Source organism: Psammomys obesus, unplaced genomic scaffold (genome assembly GCF_907164565.1).
Source record: "Psammomys obesus unplaced genomic scaffold, mPsaObe1.curated_primary_1811, whole genome shotgun sequence".
Classification (NCBI taxonomy): Eukaryota; Metazoa; Chordata; class Mammalia; order Rodentia; family Muridae; genus Psammomys; species Psammomys obesus.
The window spans coordinates 384,557-404,514 of NW_026596130.1; the positions used below are offsets into that span (position 1 = coordinate 384,557).

The window sequence follows — 19,958 nt, forward strand, 5'->3', positions numbered from 1 at the left end:
CCACCACCACCATCACCACCACCACCATCACCACCACCACCACCACCATCACCACCTCCACCATCACCACCACCACCACCATCAATCACCACCACCACCACCACCACCACCATCACCACCACCACCACCACCACCACCACCACCATCACCCCCTGCTGTGCCAGGATCCCTGTTCCCTGGTACAGAGGCTTAGGGAGTACACGAAGGCTGACTCACCCTCCAGGCAGGGGGTGGACCCGCTTCTCATCTGTGCTTCAAGGCTCTGCAGGCCGGGCAGCCCGCCGGGAGGCCCGACCCTCTAGGCCCCCAAGGGCACCTCCTCCGAGCAGGTCCCTGCTGCCTGAGCCTTCAGGCCTGAGGGAGGCAGAGCCGCTCCCAGCCCGGGCATCCCCGGCGGGAAGCCCCTCCTCACCCCGGCTGTGCCCCCAGGCTTGGAGGGAAGGCTCTGTGAAGTGGAGACCAACGAGTGCGCCTCCAACCCTTGCCTCAACCAAGGTGGCTGTCAGGACCAGCTCGGCGCCTTCCTGTGCCTCTGCCTCCCCGGTGGGTGAAGATTCGGGGCCAGCCGATCTCCGTCCCCCTCCTTCCCAGCTCCCAAACGCTTCCCTCAGGTCCTCACTTCTGTCCGTGCAAGTCACGCCCCTTTGCTCCGCGTACTCCCCTGCAGGTCGCCCCGCCTGGCTTTGGCTGGGCCATCCCGGACGCAGAGAGCACGGACGGGTTCTCTGTGCGCCCGTAGAGGGCACGGGAGGCAGGGCCGGCTCCCGCTAGGCACGCCTGCGACACACACACACACACACACACACACACACACACACACACCCCACCCCCACCCCCGGACCGCAGGGGCTGAGCGCCACTCTCCCCGTCTGCCCTCGGCTGCCCTGCGCCCGAGCACCGGGAGTCTCCTCGGAAGACCCGCCCCTGTTCACGCTGGGCCTGCCTCACCCACCCTCCCCCGCCAGGATTCACCGGCGCCCGCTGCGAGGACGATCTGGACGAGTGCAGCAGCGCCCCCTGCGCCAACGGGGGGCGCTGCCGAGACCAGCCCGGAGCCTTCCGCTGCGAGTGTCTCCCAGGTAAACTGAGGCTCCGCCCCCCCCCCGGGAGGGCACCGTCTGGGCCTCCCCCGACCCTCTCCTACGCCACAGGCTTTGGAGGGCCACGCTGTGAGACGGAGGTGGACGAGTGTCTGAGTGCCCCGTGCCCCGCGGGAGCCAGCTGCCTCGACCTCCCCGGAGCTTTCGTCTGCCGCTGCCGCCCTGGCTTCACGGGTCAGTGGGCAGGAGAGAGGACCCTGGGGTGGGGAAGAGGCCGCGGTGCGTGCTTGATGGCTGATGGGGGATGCGACAACACGGTGAGGATGGCACTCCGTAGGCTCGTCAGCGAGAGCTGCGAGTGAGGCTCAGTAGCAGGGACCGCGCCAAACGTGCGTGAGTGCCCGGGTTCGACGCCCAGCACCACAAGAAGTGGGATAAGTTAAGTGAAGACGTAAGTGATAAATGCGAGCAATTGTGAACCTGAAACTCAGAATCCAGGCGAGCGTGGCTGGAGGGGGCTCGCTCTGCAGAGCCATCCCCTGGCCTCCATGACTGCCAGCCTGTGTGCGAGCTCCCACACGCCCCACGTGCTAAACAAATACGGGCATAAACGAGAGATTCTGATTAACTAGTCACACGTCACAGCACCGGGCTCGACACTGACACAGCCGCCGGCACCCGGTGGCTGCACCTCCAGTGCGAGGTGAGCGCACTTCCTGTTGGCCAAGGCTGAGTGACTGGGACGGCAGAGGGTCCTATAGGCCAGGCCCTTCAACTTTAAATCCACTCGCGACCCCTTTCACCCCAGAAAGCGCCAAGCCTATGGTTCCTATTTTAAACAGCTCTCCGGGTGAACACGTAACTTTGCCACTTGCTAAAGACAAATAGACGCTGCGTGCTAGCGACGAGGGTCTGGTGGGAGACAAGACAGTCTGGGGTGACTAAGCTGGCCCTCCCCGAGGACTGACGACGGGAGAATATTGTCTTGGTCTTCCTTCACTAAACCGACGTAAACTGCAGGACGTGGTGCAATCCGAAGGTGCAGCAGAAACAGGGCGGTTATAGCACTCCATAGCCTCAGAGCTGAGCCGGTGTTTGGGGCAGCTCTGCTGCTGGCGTTGTGGGGTGACACACGCAGTGCACAGTGCGCAGCCTGTGTGTTCAGCACCAAGGCTGCATGGACAGCTGCGTGCCAGCAGAGGGCACCAGATCTCACTATAGATGGTTGTGAGCCACCGTGTGGTTGCTGGACATTGAACTCAAGACCTCTGCAAGAGCAGCCAGTGCTCTTAACCTCTGAGCCATCTCTCCAGCCCCTTAAATGAATTTGTGATCAATGTATGTTAGAAAAATTTTACTGTTGCCAAAATGTTTGCAACGCCTACATTCAGTTCCGAGCCCCATGTGTTTCCATGGGGCACACAGCACCACCCAACCCTGACTGCAAATGAGAAGGCTTCATGGAGGAGGTGAGGCAGAGCTGAGCTTGAGGCAAGGCAGGTGAAAAAAGACAGCCAGGCAGCGTGCTGAAGGGAGACAGCGGCACACGCAGAGGCCAGAGGGAAGCAGCTCCGCCCAGGGAGCTTCGGGAGGACCCAGAGCCCAGGGGGGAACAGGGCAAAGAAGGACAGTATCCCCAAGTCATCAGAGACTGAAGAAAGGACAGTGCCTGGGCGGTGAGAGAGCCACACCTGGGGTGGCCTTTGCCCCTTCGGGACATAAAGGGACTTTTTTCCTCTCAGACTCTTCTCCCCGAAACCCCCGTACACAGGCCAGCTTTGTGAAGTCCCCTTGTGCGCCCCCAACCTGTGCCAGCCTGAGCAGCAGTGCCAAGATCGGGAAGACGGGCACCACTGCCTCTGCCCCGACGGAAGTCCCGGCTGCGTCCCTGCCAAGAACAGCTGCACCTGCCACCATGGCCATTGCCAGAGGTAGCACCTTCCGGCCTTCCCCAGGCGCCTCAGCTAGGACAGGCAGCGCGGGGCGGGGCGCAGGTGGGATCTGACTGCGGGGAAACAGGAAGGAGGTGGCAAGCCTCCTGAGCATCGGGAAGGCGGCAGAAGATGACAAGAGGGTCAGAGCAGAGAGGAGTGTAAAAACCAGGCTCTCTCGTTACGTAAGCATCTACTGGGTGGCTTTGTGTGGACGGTTCCCGACACAGAGCAAGCCACCTGTGTTAGCACTTGCCTGCCAGCCACGTAAAGGCAGATGGATCCGCAGCCAAGGCCGCACTCAGCTATATAGTGAGTTTTGAGGCTAGCCTGGGCTATAGGAAACCCTGGAGAGAAAGGGATAGGGGTGGGGGAGAGAGACAGAGAGAGAAAGAGAGGTCAGTTGGTAGAGTGTGTCAACCACAGTTTGGAAGCCAGCCTGGGCTATCTAAGACCCCTTTTTCTGGTTTTGATGTTGTTTAGTTTTTCAAGACACGGTTTCTCTGTGTAGCCCTGGCTGTCCTGGAACTAGCTCTATAGGCCAGGCTGGCCTCGAACTCAGAGATCCACCTGCGTCTGCCTCCCGAGGGCTGGGATTACAGGTGTGCGCCACCACTGCCCAGCTGAGACCCCCCCCCTTAAGTTTAAAAAAAAGGAGTGAGGCTTAGAGCACTGGCTCTGTGGTCAAGAGCACTGGCTGCTCTTGCAGGGGACAGGGGTTTGATTCCCAGAGCCTCCATGGCGGCCCACAACCATCCGTACCTCCTGCTCAGAGGATCCGACGGCCTCTTCTGGCCTCCACGGGCACACCGTGGTGCCCAGATGTACATGCGGGCAAAACACCCACGTCCATGAAAACAATAAGCGAAACAGTTCTTTCGAGTGGGAAGCGGAGGAGGCTGACAGGAGCGTCTGGGCCAAGGAGGACCGGTCTTGAGGGTCTTGGGCAGGGGGGAAGAGACGGACCCTCTCCTTTGTCTTTGTGATCAGCTCCTCCTGCGTGTGTGACGTGGGCTGGACCGGGCCGGAATGCGGGACGGAGCTCTCGGGCTGCGTCTCGGCACCCTGCGCCCACGGGGGCACCTGCCACCCACAGCCCGCTGGCTACAACTGCACCTGCCCTGCAGGCTACGTGGGTGAGTCTCTCCCTACGCCGAGCACGCCGAGCACGCTGCAGCCTACAGCCCCACAAAGCCAAGCTCCGAGAGGAGAACTGTGGGCTGGGGGGGGGGCACAGGTGGCTGGGGTAGACGGGAGAGGGGCTGGGGATTAGAGGAGAGGGGTTGGGGGAACGGAAGGCGGAAAGCGAGAAGGCAGAGAGAGCGAGGAGGACCCCGCGTCTTCAGAGCCCGCCCGGTCCCTCAGGGCCGACCTGCGCTGAGGAGGTGACAGCCTGCCACTCAGAGCCCTGCCTCCATGGCGGCTCCTGCAGCAGCAGCCCGGAGGGCTACTCCTGCACCTGTCCTCCCAGTCACACAGGCTCCCGCTGCCAGACCGTCCTCGACCACTGCGCATCTGGTGAGTCCTGGGTCTGAACCGCGAGCGGGCCACAGGCTGGGCTGGGTGTGTGTGGCATTGCTTTGAAATGTGAACTGGGGGCTGGGGAGAGAGTTCCGGTGCAGAGGGCACGCCTACCGTCCTCGCCCAGCACCACCAGGCGCGGCGCGCCCACCTGTAAGCCCAGCCCTCGGGATGGAAGCAGAGGGTGGGGGGTTCAAAGGCATTCTTGGCTTACATGTCCAGTTCAAAGGGACCCTGTCAAACACAGATTAGGGGTTCAGCGGGTCCAGGCCGCCAAAGACTGGAGTTCGACCCCCAGGACCCCGGGGTAGAGGAGAGCTGACCCCTCAAGTTGCCCGCTCACTTCCACATGCCCACTGTGACATGCCTGTAATGTCAGAGCAAATGTCAGAGCAACTTCACCTAAATAAACCCGTGGGTGTGAAAACAAATGTTAACCCTGTAACTGGAATGGAAAGGTGTGCGCTGCTGAGAGGTGTGAGGGGTGCGCACCCTCCTGACCCCGTGCGACCGAGGTGGCAGGCCAGATTACGAACGTGGAACCCACACACGCTCTTCTCTCCAGCTTCGTGCCTCAACGGGGGCACCTGTGTGAACAAGCCACTCACGTTTTCCTGCCTCTGTGCCGCTGGCTTCCAGGGGCTGCGCTGTGAGGAGAAGATTAAGCCCAGCTGTGCTGACAGGTGAGCATGGTTGAGGCGCCCAGGAGGAGCAAAGGAACCCTCCATCTCCTCTCCGCCTCTCCTTGGGCTCTGTGCTAGCAAGGCTCCACACCCTTTGGCCGCCCCTCCCCTGCAGAGCTGGCCTTCCATCTCCCCACAACTGTACTCCCGTAACCCCACATCACACACGACCCATCTCCCAGATCTTCCTCCTACTGCCGCCCCTGTTCTGTCCAGCCCCTGCAGGAACAAGGCAACCTGCCAAGACACACCTCAGGGTGCCCGCTGCCTCTGCAACCCTGGCTACACAGGCAGCAGCTGCCAGGTGAGGTGCAATCAGACAGAGGTGTCAAGGGGGAGGGGCTGGCGAGCTATAGGGATTGGGGTCTTGGGGACTAACGGGTGGGCAACAGGGAAACTGAGGCAGATGGCCATGGGGAGGGACATATGGATGTCCAGGAGTTAGTATCTCACTTGGGTGTGAGGTGAAGAAGGAAGGAAAGCTAAGATGCGCATGGGGGGGCACACCTGAACTCCCAACACTTGGGAAGCGGAGGCAGAAGGATCAGGAGTTCAAGGCTAGCCTCAGCTACATAGCAAGTTTAGGGCCATCCTGGGGTAGATGAGGCCCTATCCCTCCCCACACACAGACACACACAAAGAAACCCTGGAGTTGGGAGTTTGAGCAGAATGAACTTCCGATCTTTCAGAGTCTGCTCTGAAAGGTGAAGACAGAAGTCAGCTCGGGCCATTTTCCAGCAAATCATCTTGGAAGCCATTCTGAGGGAGCTCCAGTTGGCAGAGGCTCATCGCTGCATCCCGGAAGCTGAGGCCTTCCCCCTTTCTCATTCTCTCCCAACCCTCAGACTCTGATGGACCTGTGTGCCCAGAAGCCGTGTCCGCACACCGCCCGGTGCCTCCAGAGTGGGCCCTCCTTCCAGTGCCTGTGTCTGCAGGGATGGACAGGGCCTCTCTGTGACCTCCCACTGTCCTGCCAGAAGGCCGCCATGAGCCAAGGTACCAGACCCAGGACCAAAGGAGGAAGGGATGGGCAGAGTCCTCTGGCCCACACAGCTTGCGTCACAGCCAAAACAACCGGGAGAAACTTCCACAGTTGAACACACACAGCTCCGCTCTGCTACTGCATTCAGTACCAACGGCCAAGACAAGGGAAAGGATGATGCGCACAACAGATATTATATGAAAGAGGTTTACTGGGTGGAGATGGAGAAAGAGAGAAGGAGAGAGAGAGAGACATGGTAGGGGAGGGGAGAGGGCGTCCCAACAGAGAAAGGGGAGAAGGCAGCAGAGAGCAAGAGAGAGACAGAATAGCGGGTTGGTCCTTTCATAGCTTCTGCACAACTGAACTGCGCCTGCCACATGCCATGCGTCTGCCTGGCTGGTGATACATGATGGCATCATAGGTTACTAGGCTGCCTACATACTAACAAGACTCCAGTTTAACACAACCTCTAGGGCCGTGTCTCACCGGGAGGCATTCGGTTCCACCTGGAGTGAACCGTTACCCAAGGGCCCTGACATCTCCCGGGCCCAGCCTCCAATGCTGTACTGTGTCCAGGCCCTTGAGCGTCCTTCCCCCCTCCCCATCGATGCGTCCTCCCTGTCTGCCTTTCTTCCAGGCATAGAGGTCTCTGGCCTGTGCAAGAATGGAGGCCTCTGCATTGACAGCGGCTCCTCCCACATCTGCCGCTGCCCTCCTGGATTCCGAGGCAGGTTATGCCAGGATAGCGTGAACCCCTGTGAGTCCAAGCCTTGCCAGCACGGGGCCACCTGTGTGGCCCAGCCCAACAGCTATCTCTGCCAGGTAAGAGCTCCAGAGGAGCAGAGGTGGGAGAACACAGCAGGGCAGGCTGGTGAGAACCTAGTTTATCCAACCCGCTCTTTCCTTTAACCCAGGCACCCAACAGCCCACAGGGTCAGGCCCCCACACCACCTAAGTATTTCTCAATTCTGTCTTTCCCCTTCCTCCTTTTTTTCCCCTATCTTGATACCTACATCAGACTCTTTGCCTCCACATTTGTCCTTCTGCTGATTCAGTCTTTACCCCACTGCCAAGAGGAAGCTGGCCCCGTCCCTCCCTGACTAACCCCCTCCGGGGATGCCAGCTTCTTCCAGAGCCCCTGTCATCCCTGTCCTGCTCCCCGCTGCAGTGTCCCCAAGCTGCTCCTCCGCCTTTGAGCCTCATCCCCTACGGCTGCTCTGCCTCCTCCACTGCAGGGCGACCTGTCCTCTTTTTCTCTGAGCCGAGGCTGGTCCAGGTCACTCTCTAGGAGAAGAAATGCTGGGATTAAAGCAGAACCAGTCTAGGTCCTGTGCTCAGAAACACAACTTATTTTTGTTTTACCTGCATTAGGGTTTAGTCTGCACATCTGTCTGTGTGAGGGTGTCAGATCTTGGAGTTACAGTTGTGAGCTGCCTTGTGGGTGCTGGGAATGGAACCCGGGTCCTCTGGAAGAGCAGCCAGTGCTCTTAACCGCTCAGCCATCTCTCCAGCCCCAGAAACATGACTTTTGTTTTCACTTTGGTGTGTGAGTGTTCTGCCTGTATGTATGTGCGTGCCGTGTCCCCATGGAGGTGAGAGGTAGATTCAGATCCCCTGAAACTGGAGTAACTAATAGTTGTGCAGTAACATGGAGGTGCTGGGAATCGAACCACATTTTGCCCCGGCCTCAGCAAGAGCAAAATGTGCTCTCAACCACTGAGGCACGGCTCCTAGAAACACGGCTTCCGACCTGCTCGCCCAGCCCTGGCTTAACTCTGTAGTCAGTCACCATCTCCAACTTTTTATTGCAAATTGTGTGTGTGACTGCCCGTGGGTGGGTATGTGCCCGTGAGCGCTGGTCCTACTGAAGCCAGGGCACCAGACCTCCGTGGGACGGAGTTACAGGCCGTTGGGAACTAACCTGCATGGCGCTGGGAACTGAACTCAGGACCTCTGCCAGGGCAGCGTGTGCTTTTGTGTCTCTTTGCTTTTGTTTGTTTTTCTGGACAGGGTTTCTCTGTGCATCCCCGGCTGTCTCGGAACTCGCTCTGTAGACCAGGCTGTCCTGGAACGCACAGATCCCCCTGCCTCTGCCTCCTAAGTGCTGGGTTAAAGATGTGCCGCCATGCCCAGCTTGTTTTTGTGTTCTTAACCACTGAGCCATCTCTGCAGCCTCCTACCCACCCTTTCTTTCTTCCTTTCTTCTGAGGCAAGGTCTCATGTAGCCCAGGCTGGCCTTGAGCACCCTGTTGCTCTGGATGATCTTGAACTCTCCTGCCTCCACCTAGTCAGTGCTGGGATGGTAGGCACACACACCCCCGTGCCTACTTTATACAGTTCTGGGGCTCCAGCCCGGGACCATGTGCATGCTGGGCAAACACTGTCCGCACTGAGATGTGCGTCCCAGCCTCACCACAGCCAACCCTCAGGAACATTTTCAGACACGGAGAAGCAGGGCGGGCGTAGGGGTGGCCCTGTCTCAGAAACGAAGAGGACAGTGTCCTCAATAGTGAAACTCTGCATTATTCAACTCTGAGTCCTCATGACACTCCCTCCTCCAAAGCCCGCCCCACGTCTTCCAGCAGCTCTCCGTCCACTCCCCAGACTGACTCCCAAAGCTCCCCTTCGGGCATGCTGTCTGGCAGAAGCCTAGTGCATGTGAATCTGCCCACAGTGTGGCTGTAGGCGGAGCTGGTCTTGCTTTGATTCTTGTGTCCGACAAGGCTGTGTGACTTGCAAAAGTCAGTTCACCTTTCTGCAGACTGTTTCCTCATCTGTGGAGAGAGGGTTAGGTGAGACAATGTTTCCTGGTCTAAGGTTATGCACACAAATTACACAATCAATGCCATCCATCGCTCTCCTTTGGTTGACTGAGCTTCACAGAAACTGGAATGAACTTCAATCTTCCCTTTATCTGTACTACTTAAAATACCACCTGGCCGGCTGGGGACTTGGCTCACAAGCCTCAAGACTTGAGTTCAGATCCCCAGAACCCAGGCTCAAACTCAGGCTCAGCAACATAAGCCCATAATCCTGAGGACTTTGGGGCAGAGACAGGCAGACAGCCTGGACTAAGAAAGTTCCCAGCCAACAACAGTCCGTCTCAAACAAAAGACCCGAAGAGCCTGAAAGCTAACAGTAAAAATTAGCTCCGGTGAAAATGTCTTCTGACCTACACACACACACACACACACACACACACACACACACATACACACACACACACACGGACACATGACACAAGTGAGTAATCACAGGATCAATGTGGACTATATGAGGAAGGCTGGAGGGTAAGTTGGTAGGGGAAAGAGGTGTCCCCCGAATGAGGCAGTGCTTAGTGGCCGAATCTTTTGGGACTAATGATTAAGCTCTCTCACTGAACAGCAGCATGTCCTGTAGCGCTGAAACAGGCTAAGGATGGATGAGGGGTTCACCGTGAGGTGGGCGTTGGGGTCCGACAGACCACCTAGAGCTCAGCTCCCTCCCTGTCTCCAGTGTGCCCCAGGCTATGAAGGACAGAACTGCTCCCAAGTACAGGATGCCTGTCAGTCCCAGCCCTGCCACAACCAGGGAACCTGCACGCCCAGGCCCGGCGGTTTCCACTGTGCCTGCCCCTCAGGCTTTGTGGGGCTGCGCTGTGAGGGTGACGTGGATGAGTGTCTGGACCAGCCCTGCCACCCCACGGGCACCGCAGCCTGCCACTCTCTAGCTAACGCCTTCCATTGCGAGTGTCTGCCTGGGCACACAGGTGAGGCCTGGGATCTCCGGGGCACATCGAAGACCAGGAAAGCCCAGACGGCCCCCTCCCAACAGACTGGTCTTCTCACCCTCTGCCTCCACTCCTCTCTCCCCGGAGAAATCCTCTTGCCCACCTACCATGTGCTGCACCAACTGTCAGGAGTAGGTCACGACTGAGGCCGTGTGTGGCCTCCAATCTCACCCCGCCCCCACAGGCCAGCGGTGTGAGGTGGAGACAGACCCCTGCCAGAGCCAGCCCTGCTCCAACGGAGGGTCCTGTGAGGTCACGACAGGACCACCCCCCGGCTTCACCTGCCAGTGCCGCCAGGTCAGTTCTGCAGCACCCATTTGTCTCTTCCCCCTGATGAAAGGAGAGCCAGAACCCTCGGGCGGTAGGTGGGGGCACCGGAGTCAGAGATACCAGAGAGGGCACAAGTTCAAGTTCGCCCTGGCCAGTGCCTCTCTGAAGCAGCCAGGGGAAAGGCAGAACCAGAGGGCAGCCTGGTGCAATTTTCCATTCCCTGCACTTGGGCGTCGAGGCAGGAGGACCAAGAGTTCGAGGTCATTCTTGGGTGAATTTGAGGTCAGCTCTATCTCGAAAACAAAACAGACCAACCCTTCCAGGGACCGCTTCACACACGTGCTTTAAACTGTGTGTGGCGGACAGGTGTGGTGAGGAGTTCGGGGGCAGGGCACTGGCAGAAGCCTTGGGTTTGACAACAGGTTGTACCTTCCTTCCTTATCCAAACACTCATGAGCCAAACCCGAGAATCACAGTCACCACAGTAAACACTTTCCTCTACTTCTGCCCGTTTACCCTGGGAAGGAAGAGAACAGTATGTGACCTGGCTTCAGGGATTAAAGTGACGCAGTAAAGCCGCCAAGTCCACCAGGCAACCGGTCTTCTCTGACTTGTACCCTGAACCTGCTCGTGGCCTAGCCACACTTCACCTACTCCCAGTGTGTGGGGTTAGCAGGGGACATAGCTGCAGCTTACAACTGCCCTGATGCTCTCTCTGCCCTGTTTACGGATGACAATCTAGGACCCTCTGTGCCATGTTGTTCCGGTTTGCCTCAGGGAAGACTAATACAAGACTGCTTTTTGCATCCTCTCTTTCTCTGCTGCAGGGTTTTGAAGGCCCCACCTGCAGCCACAAAGCCCCTTCCTGCGGCACCCATCACTGCCACCATGGAGGCCTATGTCTGCCCTCCCCCAAGCCCGGCTCCCCGCCCCTCTGTGCCTGCCTCAGTGGCTTTGGGGGCCCTGACTGTCTGATACCTCCAGCTCCGCAAGGTTGCGGGCCCCCCTCGCCCTGCCTGCACAACGGCAGCTGCTCTGAGACCACCGGGTTTGGCAGGCCCGGCTTTCAGTGCTCCTGCCCTCCTGACTCCCCAGGGCCCCGGTGTCAAAGGCCAGGGGCGAACGGGTGTGAGGGACGAGGTGGCGATGGGGCCTGTGATGCCGGCTGCAGTGGCCCAGGAGGGGACTGGGATGGAGGGGACTGCTCCCTGGGGGTCCCGGACCCCTGGAAGGGCTGTCCCCCCCATTCCCAGTGCTGGCTTCTCTTCCGGGATGGGCGGTGCCACCCACAGTGTGACTCGGAGGAGTGCCTGTTTGACGGCTTTGACTGTGAAATCCCTCCCACCTGCACGTGAGCCTAGAGCCTGGGAGTGGGGGGGGGGGGTGAGGGTGGAGGTGGGCAGACACCCATGCCCGAGTTATGAGATGACCAGTACTGGACTCCAGGGAGTTCCCTTGCTAAGAAAGACTCTAGGTTCCAGCCCAGAGGAATAGACTAACTGACACTGTGGGGCACAGCCTCTGTCTCCTGAGAGCTCTAAGGCCTCAGGCCCCAGCTTATGCCCCTGAGCCCTTCTACCATAGAATGCCGCCCCTGGCAACCAGCATCCCCAAGAGAAAGGGTCTTGGACCCTCTTTCTGGGAGAGGGGCAGGAGGAAAGGGTGGCCCCAGGAGACGGGGTTCAACAGACATCGGGTGTTTGGCCACCATCCTTAGCAACAGGAGGCAGTAATTCTCTGTGAAGAAGAATCAGACCTGAGGAGTCCTGCGTCCCCCTCTTTGCCCATAGCCCGGCCTATGACCAGTACTGCCAAGACCACTTCCACAATGGACACTGTGAAAAAGGATGCAATAGCCCTGAGTGTGGCTGGGATGGGGGTGACTGCAGGCCGGAAGTTGAAGACCCAGAGCGGGGCCCCTCCTTGGCCCTGCTGGTGGTGCTGAGGCCCCCAGCCTTGGATCAACAGCTGCTTTCCCTGGCCAGAGTACTGTCCCTGACTCTGAGGGTCGGGCTCTGGGTGAGGAAGGACAGCGAGGGCAGGGACATGGTGTTCCCCTATCCTGGGGCCCGGGCCAAAGAGGAGCTGAGAGGATCTCGGGGTCCCTCTTCGTGGGAAAGACGAGCCCCACCTCACACCCAGCCCCTGGGCAAGGAGACAGACTCCCTCGGTGCTGGGTAAGCAAGAGATGGAGGGCAGGGTCAAAGATCAGTCCTTGGAGAGGGGCAGGGGCTGGGAGCAGGGCCTGGACAGAGGTCCTGAGGTAAGTGTGTCGCCCACAGGTTTGTGGTGGTGATGGGAGTGGATTTGTCCCGCTGTGGCCCAGACCATCCTGCATCCCGCTGTCCCTGGGACTCCGGGCTCCTGCTGCGATTCCTTGCGGCAATGGCTGCAGTGGGAGCCCTGGAGTCCCTGCTGCCTGGACCCTTGCTGGCTGCTCACCCTCAAGCAGGGACCAGTAGGTGATCCCTACCTTTTCCTCGACTTTTGCTCACGCCATCTCTGGTAGAGATCAGCTGAAAGCCAAAATGTTCTGCCTGGGGAACTCGGCCTCCCTAACGCCTTTTCTCTGGAATGACTCCCTCAGGCTCATCCATTCAGTGGTCTCCCTTCCTATTTCCCTCAGAACGTTGTACTAACCTCTGGCATAGTCCTTCAGCCAACCTTGGGTTGCAGCTTATAAAAGAACAGAAACTACCATGTCATAGCATATCCTGTGGCCTCTCCTCTAAGCATTTTACCATTAACACATCTAACGATATAAGTGAGGAAACTGAGGCAGGGCACCAAGAACGGGCCCCTTTTGTGACTGTCTCTCTCCTACCAGGGGCCCCTGCCAACCCGCTTCCCTGGCCTCTTGTGTGTTCGCCAGTGGTTGGGGTGCTTCTCCTGGCCCTTGGGGCTCTTCTTGTCCTCCAGCTCATCCGGCGGCGGCGGCGGGAGCATGGGGCCCTGTGGCTGCCCCCCGGCTTCATCCGGAGGCCTGGGACCCAGCAGGCACCCCACCGGAGGAGGCCCCCCCTGGGCGAGGACAGCATCGGTCTCCAGTGAGACTTTGGAAGGCCTGGGGTTCAGGGAAGGGAAAGACCGCTTCGGACCTGGAGGGGTAGAAGGCTTCCGGAAGTTCAGAGCCTGTGTGACCTCCTCTCACTCACCCCACCCAGGGTGCTGAAGCCAGAGACAGAAGTGGATGAGGACGGAGTGGCCATGTGCTCGGGCCCTGAGGAGGGCGAGGAGGTGGGCCAGGTGAAACCATTGGGGTGGCAATGGAACAGGGCTGAGAATGGCCATGCAGAGACAGCTCAGCGCCCTTCACTGCTCCTTGCTCTTGCCCCAAGGCTGAAGCACCAGCCTCGGCCTCCAAGTGCCAGCTCTGGCCACTGAACAGCGGCTGTGGAGAGCTCCCCCAGGTAGCCATGCTGACACCTCCTCAGGAGTGTGAGATGGAGGTTCCAGATGTGGACACCCGTGGACCTGGTACACAACTAACCTAGACTCCCTCCCCCGCAAAAAAATCCTACCTCTGACCTTTTCAAAAGCAAAGCCCACTAGTATCCCAACAGCATTTAGAACAGTGGCTCTCAGAGCAAGACCCCAGACAGCAGCACTGGCTAGGGATCTGTCAGGAACAAACTCTCAGCAAGCTGAGGCCCCAGGGGTGAAAGCAGCCCTCCAGATGGGCATGACCTGGGGTCAAGCCTGAGAGCCTGTGAGAGTTAAACCCCTGCTGGTTTAACCCCCTGAGGTCAGCCTGGTCTACAGAGTGAGTTCCAGGACAGCCAGGGCTTCACAGAGACCCTGTGATGCTTGATTGGCACATGCCCTTAATCCCAGCAGGTTTTAGTTCTAGCACGAGGGAAGCAGAGGCAGATGGATCTCTGAGTTTGAGACCAGGCTGGTCTAGTGAGTTCCGGGACAGTCAGAGCCACACAGTGAGACCCAGTCTCAGTCCCACCCCACCCTCACCCCGAAAAGAGGCGCAGTTGGCTAAGATGGCTACAGTTCTCCCAGCGGCCATTTATCCTTCTGCCTTTGATTGGTCTGGTACTCATTCTCCTCCTCAGGTGGGGTGACCCCCCTGATGTCAGCAGTCTTTTGTGGAGGAGTGCAGCCCACGACTGTGCAGGGCCCGTGGCTGGGAAATCCTGAACCCTGGGACCCGCTGCTGGATACAGGCGCCTGCCCCCAGGCTCGCACTGTGGGCACTGGAGAGACGCCCCTGCACCTGGCTGCCAGATTCTCTCGGCCAACTGCTGCCCGCCGCCTCCTTGAGGCTGGAGCCAACCCCAACCAGCCAGACCGGGCAGGGCGCACCCCGCTTCACACTGCCGTGGCCGCTGACGCTCGGGAGGTCTGCCAGGTCGGCACACACCGGGGCCCCTAAAGGAAGTGGGAGTAAGCTTACAAGTAAAATGGAAAGGTCTTCTCTTTGACAAAGAGGAAGCTGAGATTGAAACCTGAAAGAGGAAGGCTGCAGACAGCGACTGGCGATGGGGTTGACGGGCCCACAATCCCAGCCCTGGGGAAGTGGAGGCAAGCCGATCTCTGAGTTCCAGGCTAGCCTGGGCTGCACAGGGAGACCTTGTCTCAGAAAACAGCCAACAAAAGCGTATTAAGGGCCTGACGTAGCCCAGGGCGGCCCAGTGGTCACAGGCCCTTTCTGTCTCCTCAGCTCCTATTGGCCAACAGACGGACTGCGGTGGACGCGCGCACAGACGACGGGACCACAGCCTTGATGCTGGCTGCCAGGCTGGCAGTGGAGGACCTGGTTGAAGAACTGATCGCAGCCCGAGCAGATGTGGGAGCCAGAGATAAAAGGGGTGTGTATGGGGCCAGTGTGTTATCGAAACGTTGGGCAGAGCGGGAATGAGGTGAGGTTCAGAATACAGGCGTAGCGGGGACAGACTAGAGGCTCCGATGCTGTGGCAATAAGGAGAGCGAGTTTCCTCATTACCGTCAACTACACATCCTGCCCCAGTCGGTGAAACAGGGATGGAAGAAGCATCTGCGGGAAAGGGATCCAGAACAATGCCCATTGTCCCGCCTGCGCGCCCATGACGTCACCGGGGCAACGCTTGCAGCCGACTGTCGGTTGCCAGGGCAACGCTTCCCGCCTCTGAGGAACCCTAGTAGCTCTCCCTCCCCCAGCCACCCACCCCCACCCCCAAGGCCGGAGCCCGTGGGAAACTGGACCGTAGAAGTCTGGCCCACAACCGCGGGGTAACCGGCTCCCACGGGTCACCCTAGGAAAAACCGCACTGCACTGGGCCGCTGCCGTGAACAACGCCCGAGCCGCCCGCTGCCTCCTCCAGGCTGGAGCTGATAAAGATGCCCAGGACGGCAGGGTGAGCCCAGGCCGCACCCTCCCCACGCTACAAGCCAAGAGCTCGGGCAGCCCGCCAGCCGAGGGGGGCGGGGCCCAGCGTCGCGCGGGAGGGCGCCGACACCCGGCGGGCGGGGGTTCTCTGACGCCCCGCCCCCGGGCTTTCCGGTCTCCGCCCCGCAGGAGCAGACGCCGCTGTTCCTGGCGGCGCGCGAAGGCGCCGTGGAGGTGGCGCAGCTGCTGCTGGAGCTCGGCGCGGCCCGAGGGCTGCGGGACCAGGCCGGGCTGGCCCCGGGAGATGTGGCCCGTCAGCGCAGTCACTGGGACCTGCTGACGCTGCTGGAAGGGGCGGGGCCGCCCGTGCAGGAGGCCCGTGCGCGCGCGCGCACCGCGTCGGGGGGCGGGGCCGCGCCGCGCTGCCGGACGCTGTCGGCGGGAGCGCGCCCGCGCGGGGGCGGAGCCTGTCCGCGAGCTCGCACTTGGTCGGTGGACTTGGGCGCGCGTGGGGGCGCAGCGTACGCGCGCTGCCGGAGCCGATCGGGAGGCTCTCTCGGAGGCCCTCCTTTGCGGGGCCGCCGGCCTTCCGCGGGCTACTGTGGACGACGCGGGGCTTCACAGGATGGCCGGCCTCGAGACTGGGTGGCCCTGGAAGCCTGCGGCTCCGCCCGGAGTGCGCCGATTCCGCCTCCCAGCCTGACCCCGTCCCCAGAACGCGGATCCCCTCAAGTTGCTTGGGGTCTTCCAGTGCACCAAGAGGTGCCCTTAAACGCGGGTGGAAGGGATCAAAACTAGGCAGCTCCATGGAGTGACAAGTAGTCTGGTAGGCCCCAGGCGTTTAAGGCCAAAGTAAGCGTTATGACCACTTGTCTTCCGCACAGAGTGTGTCCAGCACTGGGAAGAGGGCTCAGATGCCCTGATGAGGCTTGCCGTGCCTCTCCTGGAAAATAGGGCAGCTACAAGAGGACAGAATGGATTTTGAGAATCCCTAAACTGGAACCAAGAACTGTGGGCAAATTGGGTGTGAAGTGTTTCTTGTGTACGGCCCCCAAAGGGAGCCTCTGCTAGCCACTGCCCACGAGTACCTAGCAAGTATTTATTCAGCACCTACTATGTGCGGGGGCGTTGCAGTGGGCCCTCCTCCTGATGACTTGCCCTCCCTCTGCTTCCCCACAAGGAAACCGGTGCAAGGCCTTGCTCTCTAGCCCCTACCATCTCTGAGAACCCCAAACTCATGAATAATAAAGCTGATTTGAAGTGTTACTTTATTTGTCTGAGGGACTGGAGAGCGAGCTAGAGTGCAGTGTCTGGGAAATTTAGCCCTCCAGGTTCATTCACTCAGGCTTCTAATATAAACGAAGAGCAGACAACCCGGGTACCGTCTGAAACAGACTCCCTAAAAGCCAAAAACTATACAAAGTGATTTCTGCTGTGTCCCTCATCCAAGGGCATCTTGCTGTACCAGGAGATTCCTAAGTAAGGAAAGACAGGAAGATCTTGAACTGCTCACATTTCAGCCTCATGGCTTTACCTCACTACCGATAAGCCTGTGGTGTCTGTGAGGAGGCATTCTGGAAGATTATCGTCCACAATTGGTGTGCCAATGCTGCACTCCAGTTAGCCCTTCCTAATTCTGAGCTAAGTGCCACTGCAGCCTGTGTTACCCTTCAAAACTGGGCACAGGGATTTCATGCACCCAAGACTGCAGAGGTCTCTTGGTCCTATTTCATGCTCCAAGTGCCGTGGCTCTAACTTCACCACAGCTATTGCAGACCCCAGATGTCTGTCCTGCTCCCTTCTTAGGACTGACCAAAGGCTGACCAAAAGACTTAGGACTGACCAAAGACTGACCAGAGCTGACCAAAGGCCCAGCCAAGTTCTGTGTTCCACTCTCACGACTGAAGGCGACTCCTCCCCTGACCCTTGTTACACCAGAGAACTTGGTGAACTCTAATCCCCTCTGCTGTAATGCTTGAGGACAGTGCTAACTATTCAGCTCTGAGTCTCTGACTACGTACTGTGTGTTGGGCCAGTGTTAGGACGTAAGCATGTTATCTGAGGGCAATACATCCCGGGTCCGGGTCTGCTCCCCTTTGGAGCCATGTCTTTCCCTGACCCAGAAAGTCAAGAGGGAAGGTGAGAAGGGCCAAATCTTACATATGGAGCAGTCTTAGGGAGGGAAGGAACCCAGTTTGGGGGAGGGGGATCCCGAAGAGTGAAACCACTTCCTGTGTTATAGCTAGTTCCGGTGTTGACAGAGAAGAGCTGAAGGGGAGGTGGGGGTGGAGGGAGCAGTGTGGCCGGCTAGGGGGTTACTGAGGCTCTGGAGATGAGAAGCAGGAGTCCCGCCAGGAGCCTGCTGCATTCTTGCAGCTGGACCTTTTCCCAGTCTCTGTCCTCCCCTGGGGCAAGAGAGGTCAAACAAGCTGTTTGGGTGGGAAAAGAGAATGGAGGAAGTTGACAGAGATGGGCGGGGCCCGTGGGGGGACTGACCAGGAACCTAGCTTCCTGCTCAGTACCCAGGCATCCAGCCCCCAGCTCACCCCCACCCTTCCAGCCCCCATTCCCCCCAGGAACCCAAGGTTCCGGTCCACCTCCCAAGTTCCAGCCACCCCTCCCCCATCGGTGTGTCTCCCCAAGTCCAGGGATGGAGGCCGAAAGACCCCAGGAAGAAGAGGATGGTGAGCAGGTGAGTTGGGTGCCGGGTGGGGAGGCCAACCCAAGGAGAAGGGCCATGTGAGGACCTGGAGCAGAGACCTAGTGAGGGATGGACACAGGAGACTTGGGAAGCTTGGGCACACTAAGGAACAGAGACAGGGAAACGGGTCACTGGGCTGGCCCCCACCCACCCACCCCTGTGACTGGAATGGACATGTCTTGGCATCAGGGTCCTCCTCAAGATGATCAGGGCTGGCCCCCTGTGAACTCCACCACTCGGCCTTGGCGATCCGCTCCTCCCTCCCCTCCTCCTCCAGGAACCCGCCACACAGGTACCCTACCAACCCTGGGAGATCTCTACCCATCACCCAGGCTGCCCCAGCGAAGGTCCACCAACGATCACACCTGCTGACCTGCTGGTCCCTAACCAAGTCTGTCGGCTCACCTGTCCCACCCCTTGCCACCACCGTCTCTGGGTCTGAGCCCTCCTCCCTCCTCTCCCACAGCCCCGGGCCCCCGTTCGGGCTCCCTGCTCTCCCTGCAGACCGAGCTCCTTCTGGACCTGGTGGCTGAGGCCCAGTCCCGACGCCTAGAGGAACAGAGGGCGACCTTCCACGCCTCCAAAGTGCCCCCAAGCCCAGCGCCAACCCCACCCCGGCTTCTTGAGGACAAAGAACAGCTCTACAGCACCATCCTTAGTCACCAGGTGAGGCACATCCCATCCCACCGAACCCTTCACCCCACCCCCCACACTCGCCATGAAGGCAAGATCCAGGGCTCCTGGCTGGCCTTCTCTTTGAGCCCTAACTTCTTCCTCCCTTAATGTACATCTCCTGGTCAGCCTCTGGTGCCCCCACCCCCATCATAGATTTGCCATCTGACCCACACCAACCCTGGCCCCTCTTACCCAAACCCTCCGCACGACTACCAGTACCCTCCTCTCCCTGCACATCTCTAGTGCCAGCGGATGGAAGCCCAGCGGTCTGAGCCTCCCCTTCCTCCCGGGGGACGGGAGCTCCTGGAGCTGCTGCTGAGAGTTCAGGGTGGAGGTCGAATGGAGGAGCAAAGATCCCGGCCCCCTAAACACACCTGCTGAGACCTGAGCTCCCTACCACCCGGCCCTTCTCTCTGGGGCTCTGACCACTCCCGCAAGCCTTCAGCCCTGTTTGGCAGGGGTACCAGAGACTGGAGACCCAGCTGGTTATAGCAGTCTTTGCCACCCACTTTCCCTGGAGCTGGACTTGGGGCGAGTACTCTAAACTAGAGGATAAGCGGAGAAGGGGGACACAACTCCCCAAGGCAGTTAAGAGTCTGCCCTGAGCTGTCAGGCTACTGAACAGGGCGTGAGGGCGAAGGCCTGTCCCTTCGTGCCTAGTAAAAAAGAAAGAAAAGATTAAGACAATTGTCCAGCACTAGCACCCCCGGCCCCAAGGCAGAGGGTCCCAGAAGCTGTGACGCGACCCTTAGCCCCGCCCACCCATCCTGCTGCTGAGTCTGTCTGATGTTTTGGTTCTATGAATAAATATAATTCCCGTCTGGACTGAAGACTGGTATCTGAGGGGTGGAGAGGGATCCAAGGTGGGTAGGTGAGACCCGGGGCAGCCGCTCTCCGCGCTCTGGCCAGAGGCCAGCTCCCCTCCCTGGCTGGTTAATTACTGGCTCATTAAGCAGCGGCGGGAGACCTCCCTAATCATCTCCCCCAGCCCCCAGTCTCCCGGTTTTAATTAAGTCGAACAGGGAGGGGAGTCATTAGAACAAGAAATATGGACCGAGCTGTCGGAGAA

General features: G+C 59.3%; 1 protein-coding gene across 2 annotated transcripts in view; it reads left to right on the forward strand.

Annotated features, from left to right (window-relative positions):
• Positions 1–19,714, forward strand: part of LOC129665361 (G-protein-signaling modulator 3) — a 25,152-nt gene extending 5,438 nt beyond the window's left edge. The window contains exons 9-34 of one of the 2 annotated variants that reach the window (XM_055591984.1): positions 430–543; positions 966–1,079; positions 1,152–1,274; positions 2,812–2,971; positions 3,962–4,107; positions 4,337–4,489; positions 5,058–5,175; positions 5,392–5,479; positions 6,021–6,171; positions 6,795–6,979; positions 9,653–9,905; positions 10,111–10,223; positions 11,024–11,547; positions 11,987–12,373; positions 12,479–12,654; positions 13,024–13,243; positions 13,361–13,433; positions 13,535–13,673; positions 14,261–14,556; positions 14,869–15,016; positions 15,444–15,541; positions 15,703–16,275; positions 18,074–18,205; positions 18,404–18,506; positions 18,681–18,880; positions 19,133–19,714. In XM_055591984.1, coding sequence (XP_055447959.1) covers positions 430–543; positions 966–1,079; positions 1,152–1,274; positions 2,812–2,971; positions 3,962–4,107; positions 4,337–4,489; positions 5,058–5,175; positions 5,392–5,479; positions 6,021–6,171; positions 6,795–6,979; positions 9,653–9,905; positions 10,111–10,223; positions 11,024–11,547; positions 11,987–12,373; positions 12,479–12,654; positions 13,024–13,243; positions 13,361–13,433; positions 13,535–13,673; positions 14,261–14,556; positions 14,869–15,016; positions 15,444–15,541; positions 15,703–16,275; positions 18,074–18,205; positions 18,404–18,506; positions 18,681–18,880; positions 19,133–19,270 — 4,925 coding nt within the window. In that variant the 3' untranslated portion in view covers positions 19,271–19,714. Of the gene's footprint in view, positions 1–429; positions 544–965; positions 1,080–1,151; positions 1,275–2,811; positions 2,972–3,961; positions 4,108–4,336; positions 4,490–5,057; positions 5,176–5,391; positions 5,480–6,020; positions 6,172–6,794; positions 6,980–9,652; positions 9,906–10,110; positions 10,224–11,023; positions 11,548–11,986; positions 12,374–12,478; positions 12,655–13,023; positions 13,244–13,360; positions 13,434–13,534; positions 13,674–14,260; positions 14,557–14,868; positions 15,017–15,443; positions 15,542–15,702; positions 16,276–16,934; positions 17,653–18,073; positions 18,206–18,403; positions 18,507–18,680; positions 18,881–19,132 lie in introns of those variants that run through there. The other variant, XM_055591985.1, reaches the window with a different exon arrangement.
• The last annotated feature ends 244 nt before the right edge of the window (positions 19,715–19,958 follow it).